Genomic DNA, 17530 nt, shown 5'->3' with positions numbered 1-17530 from the left:
CAGGCCAAAAACTCAAAACTCTGTAAAAAAAATAAAAATGAATAAATAAAAAAAATAAAAAAATAAATCCCCATTTTAATTTCTGCCAGCACACTTGATGAAGTTCAAATATTTTACCTTGTAACAGTTTTACAGTGATTCCTTCAATAAAGAGCTCTGACATAGATCTGCTGCTGCTGTTTTCAATTTCTAACATCTGACTGGAACTCAAGTCCTTGTAGGAAAGTCTGTCCACTCAGTGACTACCTTGGCAATGCCCCTAGGCTGTTTCTCCCAGTCCTACAATCTCTCTTGGCTGTTTGAATAGGACAGACCTATAAACCCTTAACTAAAGCCACAGTAACATTTCAGAAACATGAATCACAAAAGTGCAGGTTCTTCTGGACACTGTGCTTCAGCATGTTTTCACAACAAGGTGGAGCTTTTCCTATTTATGGCTTTACCAGCAAGCCGGTTGGCCCTTTTTATCGAAGGGCAGAACTTCCTTATAAACAGATGTAATATTGAGCTTTCCCATTCAATTTCTGAAAAGTGAACTGCTTTCTCCTTTATAAGGTCTCTGCTCTAACCTGGTTAGGCTATAACTCGTATTCACAGTCAGTGATGTAGCTAGAATTCCAGCAAAGTTTTTCTCATGAAATTGGTCCGACGCACTGGAAATCAAAACATATTTGAAATGGCTGATTCCTCTGTCAATGTTTAATTAAGCTGGTAGCTACTCTAATTTTATGAGACTGTCAGTTCAGTATGTAAGGTCCTAACCAATAGGAAAGCTTGTTTGGCTGTATCTACCTAGATACCACTGAGAAAGAAATTCTGATTGGACAATTTTCATTTGGACATTTCAGGATCACAATCCTTTTGTTTCCAATTAAAGTTTAACAATTCAATAAGGCATTACTATAATTCTTATAGAGTTTAAATGCAAGAAGCATGATGAGTCTTTTAAATGTGTCACGATTGGCTCCTCCCACTCCTCCATGTGCTTTTTGTTTAATTTTTTGTTTATCTTCCATGTGCGTTTGTTGTGTTTGAGTTCGGCCCCCTTGTTTTCAGACCCCGCCCCTGATGGTTCCCACCTGTGTTTCAACGTGTGTCCTGTTATCCCTTGTTAGCCCTCTTGTATTTAAGCCCTGTGTTTGCCCCTTGTGGTTGTTGGTCTTTGTATGCTTGTTTGATGTGCTGCCTGCGTGTGCTGAAGGACTGTGTGTTTCAGTGTTTTTGTTCTTCTTGCCACCATTGTCTTTTGCCTGTGTTCTTTTGTCATGTGTGACCCTGGATTTGCCCTCAATAAAACTCGCTTAACTCAACACGTGTGTCCACCTCATCGCTCCACATCACAAAATGAAAATATATTCAAGTATTATTTAGTTCCCAGAAATCAGTAGGCTTTCTCTGAAGCTTCCGAGGGCCCCCAAGAGTTCCCCCCTGCTTTTAGGCAGGGTGTAGGGGCAAAGAGGCAAAAATGGGGGTAGGACAAGGGGTAGAGCCTCACTGCAAATTGCAGTGTCTGCTTGTGATTTAGGGAAATGCTGGCACAGTCCTGTGATTCCACTGAAGCCACTAGAAGGCATCTTGTTCCTAATCTGTAACAGATGGGTGATCTCCTATGCCTCTATCCATCCCTCTCTCTCTCTCTCTCTCTTTCTCTCTCTCTCTTTCTTTTCCTCTTTAGTAACTGGAGCTGGGGCCTCCTCCCCCAGTAAAGCATGGAAAGACCACTCCAACCCTTTCAAATCATATTGATGGGTCACTCAAATTGCATTAACATAAGTGAGGTGGACTTCTTTATGCCAAGATCTTTCCTAGCTAAAGTAGGCACAGTTTGGTAACCATTATAGAGTTATCAGCTATTAAAATCTCCTACTTCAGCAGAGCTTTGAGAAATTTGACCCTATATAAGCCAGTATAATGAACGTGTGGAGGAAGCAGGTCAGCAAACATCAGCAGAAGACAGTGCTAACAATACAATAAAGCTCATAGCACTCAGGCTGCCTCATGCCATTAGATAAGCCAATATTTGGAAGGTAGAGCTTTGGCAGTGCAATCCATCTAAGTGGTCTCGCTCGAAACAAACATCTTCAACAGACTCCTCGCTCTCTTAAATGCATCGTTCTGCATAACAGCCTGCCATCCCGCCATATGGTGCAAACCCCAGACCCCAGTTCCCCCAGTGAAGTTACAAAGCTCCTTTTGTTCCAGTGCACTCAAGGAAAATGTGAATGCACGCAAAGCTTTCCTAGGCAAAATAACTACGGCTGCAATCGCTTTTTGAGGTTTGTTTTTTTTTTCTGACTCTGGAGCAAGCTGTGCCTCCATGGTTCTCCCATGCATCTGGATGTTGCTCTGGGCAGGCAGCTCATCTAGATTTCAGCATGGAACATTAGCAGGGGCCCACATCCTTTCCTTGGTTTGATTAGGCTGCTCTGATTATCAGCCCGGGCAGGGCAGTTTACAGGGTGTGGTTCATTAACCTCCAGCTTGCCACTGTAACAAATCCAATCTGATAACAGCCATGCTACCTTCGTTTATCGCCGCGCAGCGGATTCTCACCCCACACCACCAGGTTGGCAAGCAAAGCAAAACATACGGATTAGGCCTTGATTGTGGGATTTGCCTGCTGGACCTCTGAAAATCTGCAGCTAAAGTCAGGCATCAGGTATTAACTGTATTAAAATCGGATCTGCCACATGCATGGCTACACATCTGATATGAATTTGATAATGCCTTTTGGCCCAAACTGAAACTATTATAATTCCATTTGGGCACACAAAGCATGCTAATAGTGACTGGATACATTTGTAAATATTTGGCAGCACACAAACATTGCAGGCCCATGTGTTTATTTGGACTGTCAGTCAAATGAATGTACCTCTGCTCCTATTGGTCACTAAGAGAACTGCCTGTATCAAGGTACACACTTAAGAAGGACAATTCTGTCATTCTGACAATTCTGTTTTGTCAGCTAACAGATGCCAATGTTGGCCAGCATCACAATGAATGACGAGTGAAAGAGACGACCATTTTACTCATCCAAAGAGGGTAAAAGAGTGAGGCCATGTGTAATTTGGTCCACTTTAGCCACTGCAATGTGAAACCAACTCGATCAAATAAAGATGCAAAGCCACAAAAACCTGCACTCCTGTGTGGACTTTAGCAAACAGCCGAAGAGTGTGGTTGTCCATAAGCTCAGACACAGAGACACAAAATCAAAATATTAGCTGACACCCATTTAGTAGAATATAACAATATTAAGTTGAATGTTGGGAGTACTACTCAGTGTTGAATTTTATAAGTACATATTTCTCAATCAAGTATCTTAGAAGTTACTAAACATACACGAAACCACTTGACATAAAATTTTTAAGGAAATCTAACATTTCATTTTTTACCCATGTAGGTTCACCAGTCATTATGGATAGTAAATAATTTGTCAATACTGTGTACACATTGCGATTCCTGGTTCCTATCTGTAAAGGTACTGGTAAGATTCTCAACCATTCAACCAGTGAATTATGCAGAAATTCAGCAATTGGTGGAACTCTCCTTTAATAGTTAATAGACTAAAAAACCTACAACTAACCAGTGTAACTCTTTAAGGTTCATATGCTTTTGAATACATTGTTTTTTCACTAATTGTAATTATCTTCCTTTCAATGTGCATTTGAATACTGAAACTTCCTATTCAATTTTCTATATATCTATCTGTAGCTCAACTACAGCAGTGTGACAAAAAAAAACACTGCTTCCATCTGGCAGTGTTTTAAAACTGTCATTATAATAGCCACAATTAGCGCCCCTCTTCATATGTTTCAGCAGCCCTATAAATTAATCCGCCATAAGGTTGTCCACTGTTTCGTACCAAAGAGCTTTTTGTCAGATACAGTGTGCTCAGAGTGTGCACTTTCTATACAACCAATAAGTTAGCTGTTTTGTGAGAGGTCAGTAAAAGGTCTTTATGCATGACTTATGTACGTATTAACCTTGCTATTTCTGTTGCCTACAGCATTGCATCACTCTGTTCTCAGCTGAATCTGGAAACTTGATCACAGTCAAGATTTGATGTATGAAATAAACCTACTGTCCAAGTCAAGCCGAACACGACCAAATAAGGCCTCCAAGTCTTACCTTCCTTGTCTCTTTGCCCTCTCTCAGGGCTGTCCTGAGACGCCTGCTCCCATTCCAGGGCTTCTGGATCCCACTGAGGCTGGCCTGCTGCTTTCTGTTCCCCATCCACCACCGGCTCCTCACTGCCCTCTGTGTTCTGTAACACAAGCGTATAAATGCATGAAAAAGGTCTGCCAGGGCTGAAGATTCTGGGAAATTAATATCTATTAAATGCAGTGAAAATACACTTCTTCATAGTTTTCATATGTAATGCGAATCATGTTAAACTAATGGTAATTGGAAAAAAGCCAAAGAAAATCCTGCATGTACATCTCTTTGCCATGGTTTTTAAAAATATATGTATTAGACCAAAAGTTTATCTCCAAAGTATCGAAAAACAACATCTCAGGCATCAGACAGACTATTCAGAACTTTTTTGTGAGGTAGTTTTTAGAGGCTTCATTCATCTGATTCTAATCACCACAACTGTGACCAATTCTGACTCTCTGTTTACATCTAAATCATTTATTCTTGCAGAAATTTTCAAAAATCATTTGAAATCCTCTTTAAAGTTAACTCAAAACCTACACCTAACACTCACCCTTGTACTACTTTCCCAAGTTTCTCCAGACAGGAACCATTTTTGGTGCTATATAGAACCATTTACAAAAACATTTTAAAGAACCAGGTGCTAAGCCAGAGTGAAACACCATTTAACAATGCAAAGAACCATTTAAATGCTCAAATGGTTCTTTAAATCAACATGGTTCTATATATAACATTACTCTTTCTTAAAGAACCCTTAAAGAACTCTCTTTTTAAGAGTGTAATCAAGGTTTACCAGTCAATTTTCTCACTATGTAGGCAACTTTTTGTTTTATTAAACTTTTTCAGAGAATCACTGTTGTATTCAATATTTTTCATCTTTGCATTGAAAGTAAAATCGATGAGGTGGGCTTAAACATGACATCACTTAGGGTTCCCTAATGTTCAGAATCAGTCATGCCCCAAATATCTGTAGGTATCACAAGTACACCTCTATCCAGCAAACACACTTATTAACAGGTCCATATCAGCGTTGTTATAAACATTAGATGTTTTTTGCTGCTTAGATACTCAATGAGTATCTATCTTGTTATTTTCAGAGAGATACTAAAGCACTACGAGTTTGGATCTTACTTTTTGGCATTCAAATTTATTTATTACTGATCCAGTTTATGACAATATGAGTATAAATGCTATGATCATCTTTAAATCATAACATATTCCTACTGAAATGTTGAAAATCAACAGCTTAAAATTCCTTGTGCAAATAATTTCCTCAACAGACTTTATTCTGGCAAGGGGAGTGGAACTGTAAGTGTATAATAGCAGCGTTTTAAATCTACTTTATTGCAGACCTCGAAGTAGGTCCTCAGGCCATGTGTCATTCAGAGATGGAAAAGCTTCACATAGAATGTGCTAATCTCTCCCACTTAGTTTGCTGCTTTCCATTCTTTTTTACTTTTATTAACTATATTAGTCCACCTTTTGCTATTTAAAACTATTAAAATAGCGGTATTGTATTCATTCCTATTTTATGATTTGTTTTGATGGAGTATTACTGGTTCTGAGGCAGTGAAAGCTGCCTTTGCTTGGAAGGAAACCCAGGCAGACAGAAAGTCACTGCACTGGGACGCTAGCATGACAGCTGTGGTGAGGAGTTGGGCCTGTGTGGTGTGTTTGTTTATAGGGAGATGTCTTCATCAGTGCTACTCTGTTTCCTGTGCTTGTAAGACATCCAAAATTCCTCTCCAGCCCTGAGGAGACACCAGCGCCACCATTTGTCACAGTAACCAGTCCCAGTCTAATCCCCCGAACCAAAACTTCACCATTTCCTCTCTATCTAAGCTTAGTTTGTCTGTGGATTCTTTGACAAATATTTTTTACACATATTTTTCTATTGCTCTGAAAAAGTGTGATGTAACTGTGTTAATGCATAAACTTAGAAATTTCTGCCATTTAATCTGCTCTCACTGTCATTGCAATCGTCTGATATGCAAAGAACGTAATCTGACAAAGCCAAACAATTGTAGATTTTTATTTAGCTTGTGTCACAAACTACCTTTTTGAACATGCAAACACATGAAAAGGAATATAGGTCACTAGCGGCATTATGTATCTAACACATTAGATGAGCTCTACTCTTTCCCAATCAATACTAAGTGCTTACAGATACAAATGAGAACAGTGCATGATTACACAGCGATTTGAAAATGGTTGCTAAGGTGTTGCCAGGTGGTTGCTATGGTATTTTATATGGTTGCTAGGACATTGATAGGTATCTGCTGTGGAATTTCAGGTGGTTCCTGAGGTGTTGCTTGATGGTTGCTATATTATCCCACGTAATTGCTAAGGTGTTGATTTGTGGTTGCTATGGTATCCCAGGTGGTTGCTTAGGGGTTGCTAGGCATTTGGTATGATACTCCAGGTGGTCGCTAGGTGGTTGCTATGGTATCCCTGGTGGTTGCTAAGGTGGTGCTAGGAGGTTGCTATTATATCACAGGCAGTTGCTAGGGTGTTGCTAGGCAGTTGCCATGGTTTGCAAGGCATTGTTGCTAGGAAGTTGCCAAAAGGTAGCTACGTGTTAGTGAAAATGAATGGGAGTCTATGAAAAGAACGAGGGGTGAAAAAATGACACACAGAGGAGGGCAGGTCAGTAAGATTGCGGAGAGTTTGAGTTTGAGCGCTTGCAGTGCAGAGTGCAGACATACAGTTTGTTGGCTGTCCAGCAAAGAAATTAATTGGCTTGTGGCAGGGGGGGGCAAAATAAATGGGAGTCTATAGGACAAACAAGGGATGAGAAAAAAATGATAAGCAGATGAGTGTGGGTCAGAACAACACTACATTTGGGCTCGGGACAGTACACAAAACAAAGTGTTTTTAGTTTAGCAGAAGTACAATAGATGGATGTACAATTTTTCACCCTATTCACTGTTATGGGAAAATGGTGTCAATATCTTGAAAACTGTGGGACGAGTTAGCATAAAAAAATGTATATAAATAAATAAATAAAAATAAAAAGAAGATGACAAAGAATATAAATTAGATAACAGTAGTGTCACTAATTAGGCTCTGAATGAGCTCACATGGTGACTAGGAAGATTCACAGCGAAGGAAGCCACATGTATGTTTTATATGGTGATAGAAAACATGGATAACAGAAAGCCAATTTTACATGCTGAAACATTTTATACAAGCATACCCTGTAACCCCTGTAAAGGCCAAAAATAATTAATGTTCCATAGGATTATTAGTAATTAATTTAGCCCTCATTGCACATTATAAAAAAGCAAAAAATCCTGCCCAAAGTGCAGATTCTAAACTTTCAATCAGTACAACTGATGATTCCTCTGATGGAATACATTTTTTTTCAATTTCCTACTGTCCTTGTCAACAAACAGTGAGTATTTTCAACATTTTTGTGTTTGTTTTAGAATTCTGTCTCCTTATCTCCCCAAACCCCATCACACACTACTGCAAACACACATACAAACATGAACTCTCATCTCATCTCTGGAATGTGTTTGTAAATAGTGAGACTTCAGTCCATTTGCTTCAGCTCAAGACAGTCCACTGACATGAATTGACAGGGTGGTCATGCCAAGTGGGTTGTTGGAATCGTTATGCTTTTCATGAGCATTTATTAGATGATAATGTCAAAAACAAAGACAGACGGATCATAGATGGCCCAGATTAAGACTTTATTTTTTATTATGCCTAAAAAAACAATAGTAATTCATCTGTTCTCTTTCTCTGATATGGTGAGGTGGCCTATGGCAAAAAATGCATAAACAGTTAACAATAAAACTACTTAACATTCACATTTATCATCAGGAAATGACTGGAAAATCAATCAAGTTTCAGTCATCATCAGGAAGTAACGGGTGTACAAAAGCATGGTCATCACTGGCATTGTGCAAACATCACCACCTGCCCATTCAGATGCATTTTTAGAAATGTTTAGAGCTTTGTGGAAAAACATATAAAGTCACTCACCCACTGTTGATTGGGCATGGCCAATGAGCTCAGCATATCTGCCATAGCACCCAAAATCTGATCGGTGCGCCCTTGGTTCTTCTGAAGAGCTTTCATTGTGCAGCGCTCTGATCTTCTCTATCTTTGCCCTGTCTTCCAATTATCCCTCTCTTTCCTGTGGTGCACTGTGGCCGAGCTTTGAGCCGCAGCCCAACTCCTTTTCGCCTGGCCCACTGGAACACTCCTACACATAAATAATTGATTGTGGAAGAACGGAGGGCGCTTTTGTCTGGGCTGACGCGTGCTTGCTTTCCCACACAGCTTTCCTTTTCTGCTGCTTCTTCCAAGTAAGCAGATGTGCGGCACACTTCAGTCGGGCCTTGTCCCAAATCACCGCTGTCCCCTTAGCATGAGGTCACTTCATAAAACATCACAATTCACAAATTCTTTTTTTTTAAAAATCAATTCTTCCTGAATCAAAGTCGCCTCACAAAGTGTTCCAATTCACAAATGCTTAAAAAAATCATGGTAGATCACTGCTGTCCCTTGAGTATTGTCACTTACTGAAGCATCAGAGTCCTGTAAAAAACAGTTATCCTTCATGGATTCCTATGCCATTCTCCTGAGGCAAAGTGATGAGTCCATAGCTCTGATGCACACTCATTGGCTTTTGAGGAACCTTTCTTGCAATGTGAAGACTGACCATCTAACAGCTCAAAGGCTCACTTTCTCTGGCCGGTCATTGGCTGTGTATGTTTTCCACCCCTTTACAATCCTCTCCTCCCACCCCAACACAACCCCCCCCATCCATCTTTCATTCCTCAGGGCTCTCTTGCACAAGAGCTTGATTTTGAGAGCAACTTTCTTTTCTTTTCCTTTTTTTACCCTAATCGTCTTCATGATATGCTTTCTGCCATCCTCTGTAATGTTCTTCTCTTACTATCTTCCCACCTAACTCCATTCAGTGGCACATGGTTTGTATAAGCTTCCAAATAAGGCAGCTGAAGCTGGAGTCCAATGCCAGAGAACAGGGCACATGCTGCTTACAGGCAAACTGTCAAGGGTTATTCACTGTGTCCACTATGTCTGGTTTTAAACTTAATAAAGGCAGCAGGCTGCATGCCTCACACTTAAAAAGGGGTCAAGTTGGGTTCTGCAGAAAGATTTCATTAAAGAACCACTTTTGGTTCCATATAAGCTTCTAATGAATTTAAAGAAGTTGAAAATTATTGTAAATGAGCTGTGGAAACATGAAGAACCATTTATAAATCTTAAAGAACTTCCACATGATGTAAAAAGTAAAGGTCTTTCCTATGTCCAAGAACTATTTAGGAGCCTTTGTTTTTAAAGGAAAGTTTAACACAAAAAAATCTTTACATATGTACAGTTTTACCATTATCTCAAACATAGTCAAGCGGCCAAGAAAAGTTCTGCACTGAGCAAAACTATAGGCTAATGCATTTAACAAAGAATGGGAGTTTATACATGGCAAATTAGGACTCTGCAAACTCCTTTAGTCTTGCATTAGAGAAGTGTCCAGGAATGATTCAGCTTGTTGGACAAATAGGTAAAATTCCTGTTATACAGTTATATGTAAGAGACATATACAAAAGAGATGTTTGTTATTTTTCTAATGGAAAATAAGTTCTATGTAGAGAAAATGTTACTTATTTTCACTTTAAAAATCAACAAAACATTTCATTTGACTGGGGCACATCCGATTATGCTATCACAAGGTACATCCCATTAAGCTATCACAAGGTATGTGTCACCATTGGCCCCTCCCAGTCTTCCCTGTGCGTCTGTTTACATGTCCATGTGATTCTTTGTTTGGTTTCCTCCCGGTTCTGGCCCCTTGTTTCTTGACTCTGCCCTTGATTGTTTCCACCTGTTTTCCACCTGTATATGGTTACCCTCGTTGTGTTCCTGTATTTAAGCCCTGTGTTTTCCTGAGTTTCTCGCTAGTCTTTATATGCATTGTTTGGTGTTCATTCCTCCAGCCTCTGTTATTTGTCCTAGTCTCTGTTTTTGTTTAGTCTGTATTCCTGTGCTTATCATGTCTGTACCCCAATCTCTCTGTGTTGGCTACCTGAACCTGGACCGTCTTGACCCTTGCCCTTAATAAATTTCGCTTCTCTCAGCATTTGCATCTGCCTCCTCATCACTCACCATTACAGTATAACAGGTTAATTCAAACATCACCTACTGCATATCCTCACAGATATAAAAACTCCATGCTAAGGAATATTTGTTGGCATGGCTACATGTTGGGACTTTCTCAGCATTTTGAGAGCATTTTTCAGTCCACATTTCTGTGTTTTATCTGATGGATAACCAGCAATTTTCTTTATTGACCACCAGATCAGTATAAATATGCATTTCCACCCATAAATGATAAAACAGCAAGGCTATTTATAACTGTTTGACAGGGAATACAGCTATCTTGCAGTGACTGTTCCCAAGTACAGTCCCACCAGTGGGGTTTATTGTGGCTGGTCCCTAGTAGATACGGTAGAGTGGTCCCACATGTGGGATTCAAACACTGTGGTGGACAGTGGCATAACAATTTTCAGCTGACACAACAATCAGCTTTGTTTCGACCCATTCATCGAAACTGTGTGCTGACTTGTCCTACTGCAACATACGGAGTGCTCCCAAAATGCAGCCAAAACATGGTGACATGTCTGTGTTAATCAATGTAACTTCTAACCATCTCACCACAAAACCTCTGTATAAGTACAGTATAATCACGTCCAGACTGGCAATGTGAACAAACATGGCTGATTTCACTCTAGAATTCTTGTGTTTGTTTTTATATTTGAAAAAGTTATTTTAAAAAACCTTAAGTTTGTAACTTTCAGTGAACAACAGAATTTGAAGTCCTGATGTATAACCACCTTTTAAAAATTTGTAAAAAAACACAGTAATAAAAAAAAATACCAGAAGATCCATGACATGACCTTAGTTGCTTGTAACTGAGGCTGATTCCTGTATTGCTCTGCTAATGAAAAGGCAATAATCAAATCTAGGGGTGCTAACAGTGCTCACTCTGGGCAGATCATAGGAGACAATTTACTTGTGAAAGCTGTTAGTTACACCTAAACACTTAAAAATGACACGACTTCTTTCAGCATATTCCTTTATTTATGAAAAGACGTCACCAAAGCTTTGCTGGTTAAGTCAAAATAAAGCAAACCAGAGTTTTATTTAAGCTAAATGTCTTGGCACACAGGTCAGCAGTAGGTTACAGAACTTAAATAACGTCAGTGACTGATCTGATTAGCGTTTCAGAACATCCTGAGACCTCAGTGTAGGAATCAAACATCGCATCCATATGCAGAACAGCAGGGAATGCATTGCCACACAATTTTATTTACCTGACATTTTATATGAACTTCAGATTAATATTTTTATCTTCAATCTGACTTTTAATTTATCAGTCCTGTTACCGGTCAAAAACAGCATTTACTGGCTAATGGAAACCCTGCGTTGGAGCTCTGAGGCTGATACAATAGAAGTCTATGAAAAGATTTTAGGTGACATAGACTTCCAATTGCTTGTTTGAAAGCTTGAGCTCCCCTGGTCAAATTACATGTTGTGTATTAATTACATGTTGCACACATTTTAATGCACAAATACTGTTTATTTGAATATAACATACTGGAGAAAAAAATATAAAACTATATAAAAATGCAAAAGTTATGGCACATTTTATAATTTACATTTTATGTTTTTCTAACATGTAACTCTACAAATAAACAGAAATTGTGCACTAAAATGTATAGAAAAACACCATATTTACATTGTAATATATATGCTCAATTGTTTTCACTTAGAAAATCAACAATGTACATTGGCTTTGTAGCTACAGAGCAAAACTGAAGAAACAAACTTCAGACACCAAATATTTCTTGGACAATCGGCTACATTCAGGATTAGGATAACATTATGTACTTATGTACTTTTGATTTTGAGGTCAACTACTCCTTTAAGAGTGCACTGAATATTACTGACTGGAACAGCAAGTCTGGGTGGATTTGCATATGTACAGTATGTGTTTATAAAATGTGTGTGCACCTCTGTTCCGGTATCCATTTAGCTCCATTTAGATCTGTTATCAGGACTAAAATAAGCGCCTTTGTGACTGTTAAAGTTGTCCACTTGTGGGTGGGCTTGACTCTATATTCGTCCTTTCCTGTTCCAGACATATACAATCTACAGTCTGCTGCTCATTCCCTCCTCATCTGGCCTAGACACAAAACACACATCCAAAAAAATGTTATTATGATTATTCTCCCTCTCCAGCGCCAGAACCACACTCAGTACGGACAAACTGGGGTTTGATTTTTTTTTTTTCTTCCCTACAGACACATTCTCCTAAGATGATGCACAATTAGAGGGTTCACCAAGTGTGACTGCGAGAAAGGGAGGAACAAATAAAAAAAAAAAAAGCAGAAAATAATCTGCTCCAGCCCCTGCAAGCTGCAGTGGAGACGTGTTAAGATGGCTCATGGAAACACTGCCAGGAGTCTAATAATAGCCCAGCACACGGCTGTGTTTAGAAATGGTACTATGTCTAAACTTAGAGCTCACCGGCCCTTTCTATACCAACCCCCCACTCAGCCTGATCACAAGCCAGAGAGCAGAGTGTGGGGCTGAACCATCAACGTCTACCTTTCTTCTTTAATGTCCATATGGACATTTTTTATAATTTACCTTGGTTCATGTGTTTTCTTGGTACAAAGCTGCAAAAATCTAACTGATCATACCACACAGCCAAAATTGATTTTGTTCGCTTAATTTATCACATACATTTATTTCAGGTCTGATCAAAATGGACATTAAGTACATTAAGTTATTCATTTTCCAGCATCAGATAAAGGAACAGAAAACATGAAAATTACAGCGACATCCCAACAACCTTTATTACAGCTTCCATTGTTTTTGTGAGACTTGCTTTCAGAAAGTAAAAAATCTGCAGGGATGTTTTTCTACACCTCCAAAGTTCAGCCTTAGAAGTTGGAAATTTCTTTTGTGCTTCTCACAATCCAAGAAATCCATATTCAGTGATGTTGAGATCTGGACCATGGGGTGGTCAGTCCATTATTCTGAAAATACTGGCTGCCTCTTGATTTGATTTGCAATTTTTCTTCTTTTGTATATTTCCTTTTTCTTGACAGCAACACATTCTTTCAGACTCATAGTGTTGAGTTGTCTCCTCACAGTGGAGGGAAGGACAGAAACACCTGTGGATGTTTTCAGATCTGAAGCAGACTGATTTTCTTATTCCTCTCAAAGGTGAAAGCTTTAAGTGCTGTTTATCTGATGGTCTTGCATAGTTGTTAGGAGTTCCACTTTCTCTGCATCTTTTAATCATTTCCATATCAGTTTTGGAAACTTTTTTTTTTGGAAAGTTTTTTCCACTTGTTTTCCTCATTCAAGTGAACTTACATGTAATCCATCAAGAAACCTTGAAGTATACTTAATTGTTCTTTTGACTAAAAATGAAATAAATCAAAATCTGACGACTGAACGATAATTAAAAAACAACAATCAAACCATAATCAAAAACAATCAAATAGATTCTGTTAGATGTTCATCCATCCAACTATGCCAAATTTCACCACTTATCAGAATAAGTTCTGTGATATTCACTTATCATTTTAAATTTAATTGTTGGGTTGATGCCATTGTTAGGGGTTCCACAAAACAGCCACCCTAGTATCACCCCAGAGTTTACTACAATGATCACCATATATATGAACTTAACGTACTCAAATAAATGACCAAAAGGGATCTTTGGAACTAAGCCATAGCCAGGTTAAAATGTTCTTCACACTTAAAAATCTCAGTTACAACAACGCTAGCTTAAAGAATTATTGACTGAAAAGTTCTTTTTGTAAATGAAGTATGCAACTGTGAAGAACTTTTGAATTTTTAATCGACCTCCACATAATGTAAAGCCTCTATTTAAAGTTAAAGTTTCAATTTAACCATATCAATTAAACTATTTAGAAACATTTACATTTGACAGTCTGACTGCAGTCTATGAATGTTGGAATAATGCTGGAATAAAATGCATTTTACTTGAACCCCAAGCTTACTGCTTAGTTATTCATCTTAAGTACAGCAGAAGTATGGGCTCCCCTGGTCAAATTAGATGTTATTCAACAATTCACATTATTCAGCAACTACTAAATAGCAAATATATATATTTATTATCATATATAAATATATAATAATAAAGAACCAAAATGTGGGTACATGGGTTGGCAGTGGCTCTGCTGGGTTCTTTATATTTTCTTGAAGGATTTCAAAGGATTGTAAGCAAAACAACATCTAATCATAAAAGAAAATACCACTGAACTACTACACAAAACTATTACACAAACCTCACCTCAGCCTGTCAAATCGCATACAGAGGCCAGTTTAGTGGTGGATTTATCATAACCCATTATATAATTCAGTGACATTCCTTAAAGATTATGTCAGAGTCTGGACTAATTTTCAGTCACTGTTAACTGGGCTTAACGGTTTACTGGGTATGAACGCCCCCTTCTGGTACTCTGAGTAAAAACATTCATTATTCAGAGGACAGTGAAGCCCTTCTCTCAGTGTTTCCCAGCTCCAGTGCTGTAGTACATCTGTGCTGCAATTATGTGTTTTTCCTCACTTGAGACAGATTATGAGCTAATGATCCAGCCCTTAATGATGGAGCTCTTCCTGAACTGCATTAGATGCAGGAAATAACAGTGCAGTGCAAGTGGACAGGAACAGTGTAACCCTGACCCTAACCCTAATACTAAAATGGCTATATCAGCAATCATATTAGCATAGTGTTTAACACTGTGGTAACACAGACAACTGATACATAGGTCTTATGTTGGTGACATAAGGGTGAGGTTGCTGGTATCCATGTTTTTTTTGTGCTTATATGAATGTATATCATTTCTAATGTATGATTTCTGTATGTCCCACTAGTGTACAGTACAGAACATGAAAACAAATTTCCTCTTTGGAGGACAATGAAGAATCCACTCTAATCTAACAGTGATATTAGACTATGATATATAATATGCAGAATGTCTTGGTGCTTTCAAGATAAAACCTTGGAAAAAGGAAAAAATCTTCCTTAACGTTGAATATAAGCTAACGGAGCAACTAATTTTCGACCATTTCTAGCAACAAAAAAAGAGTGATTCAAATATATATATATATATATATATATATATATATATATATATATATATATATATATATAAATTAATAAATATATATATATATATATATATATATTTTTTTTTTTTTTTTTTTTTTTTTTTTTTTTTCCCCCCTAAAGTCTTTGGTTGTAAATTAGGAACCACTGTTCTAGCATACAGATGAATAAAGTGCCCCCCAAAAGTATTTGGACACCATTTAACCATTGGCAAACATTGATGAAGTTCTTTAGGTCACTTCACAAAATGTTTGCAAAACGATATTTGTTTCAGAGGAATCCGCCTTTAACACATTATGACTGATGACAGAAGAATTTCATCAAGACTGCACTGACTACTGTAAAGCAAACAGGTGGAGACATTAAAGGGGCTGTTTTTTTAGTGGTGTCGGTGAGCTTGTGTTCATTGAAGAGATCATGAATTCAGAGGTGTACAAAGACTTTGGATATAAACCAGCAGAACTCTGCAAAGAAACTTCTCAAAGTATAACAGTCTCCAGTTGAAAGAATACTTTGCCAAACAGAAAATTATAGTCTGTTTAAAATAAATGCCACTTAGTTTCTAACACAACAAACTTAATACATTTTTAAGCATGGTAGAATGTGTTTTAAATGACCACAGTATCACAGCATAACATACAATATAGCTAATAAGCAGTGGAAGATTAAAACTAAAGTTGAGAAAGGCAGCGTTACTGAATCAGGACCAAAACCAAAACAAAAAAACGGGTTAAAATATGCTGTGGATGCACTGCTGAAAGTCAACCTGTATTGCCTGAAACGGTCATTTAAAAATCAGAGGTGTTACATCAGACTTTACAAGAATTTTTATACCACATTTAGCTTTATGTTAGAAATAAAGGTACTGTGCAGATATATGCTCATTCATTAAAGTACAAATAATGTAGATGTACCTTCAAAGGTAAAACAATGGTTTTCAGGTATACTTTTATTAATAACCTTCAGTAAGTTTTCCCAAGGGGAAAAGTACTTATTTGTACCTTTTCAAAAGTTTTAAGACAGAGGAATAAAAAACCCTGGAGGCAAGACATGGTCTGTGGTGTCAATACAACTTAAATAACTGCAATAGATCATGGTACAATTACGTTTTCAAACTAAAGGTACTGAAGCTGTACCACCCCAGTGACAAGAGGGGTACCGCCCCATTCCCTTCCATTAATTGTTAGCTCCATCAGCCTCATAGCTCGTGTGCAAGACTAAGAAATAAATTTTGGACATCAAACATGTCTTGGCTGATTAAGACATTTGGGAATAGAGGAAATTCCCTTTAAACTCAAATACTGCTTTAGGTCTTTTTTGTTTGGGGCTTTAAATATTTTAAAATAACTGCATATATACTTGGGGCCTCTTAAAAGTCTTCTCTTTTTCTCACTCCCTTTGAAATGGCAAGAGTTCCCCTCTTATAACTGTCTCTCCATTACGTGCCAGGTCAGACAAACTTCCTCTTTCTCTCAGCCATTTCCTGAGGCTCTTTCCTGCTGCGGTTCATTCCTGCTTCAGGTCAACTGTGGGAGAAAACCCACTGAGTGAGCACCCCTCTCTCTTCCTGCCCTCCTGATCACACTCCTCCAGCCAGCTCAGCTCACCTCCCTCCTCTCATCATCATCTCTCAGGTTAAGCTGACCCTGACTCTGCACAACTTCTATCAACACTACCATCTTTCATAGTGTTTACTGATCAACTGAACTTCCCCGAGCTGCAAAACGAGCACAAAGACGGTACAAAAACAGTCTGAATGATTGAAATGAATGTAGAAAATTGATTTAAACCACTAACTCTTTAACTAGTGCTCTTTGTTTTGTGTGTTGAAATGGATAGTAAGTCAGTCTAGGAGGTCTTTTAGTTTTTCTTAATGTTCTGTACTTAATCAGTGATCAATTTTGTGTATAATAAGGGTTTTTAAAATTTAAATATAACAATCCTATATTTTCCTTAGTTTTTTCCCATGAGGTCCACTTATAAAATTTATAATAGAGTTCCATTACATGGAAATATATTTAAGCAATTCCTTTGCAAATAACCCAAAATCTGAATACAGTAACTTTCATGTTGTGCATTACAGATGGAGAAAAGCAGCATTTAGTGCTCTGCTACTATCACCATGGAAACGCTTTTGAGCTTATTAGATTTAGTGCAACTGGAGCCTGCCACTGTGTCAGCTTACTGTGG

General features: G+C 38.1%; 1 protein-coding gene across 1 annotated transcript in view; it reads right to left on the bottom strand.

The window, feature by feature from the left end:
• arhgef25a (Rho guanine nucleotide exchange factor (GEF) 25a) overlaps positions 1 to 8772 on the bottom strand; it is a 135322-nt gene extending 126550 nt beyond the window's left edge. Inside the window, exons 1-2 of the mRNA XM_017707953.2 lie at positions 8146 to 8772; positions 4129 to 4264 (exon numbers count right to left, since the gene is read on the bottom strand). Coding sequence (XP_017563442.2) covers positions 4129 to 4264; positions 8146 to 8241 — 232 coding nt within the window. The 5' untranslated portion in view covers positions 8242 to 8772. The remainder of the gene's footprint in view (positions 1 to 4128; positions 4265 to 8145) is intronic.
• Positions 8773 to 17530: the final 8758 nt, after the last annotated feature.

The sequence above is a fragment of the Pygocentrus nattereri genome, chromosome 9, assembly GCF_015220715.1.
Source record: "Pygocentrus nattereri isolate fPygNat1 chromosome 9, fPygNat1.pri, whole genome shotgun sequence".
NCBI classification, from domain to species: domain Eukaryota; kingdom Metazoa; phylum Chordata; class Actinopteri; order Characiformes; family Serrasalmidae; genus Pygocentrus; species Pygocentrus nattereri.
This window is presented reverse-complemented; position numbering and strand designations above follow the sequence as displayed.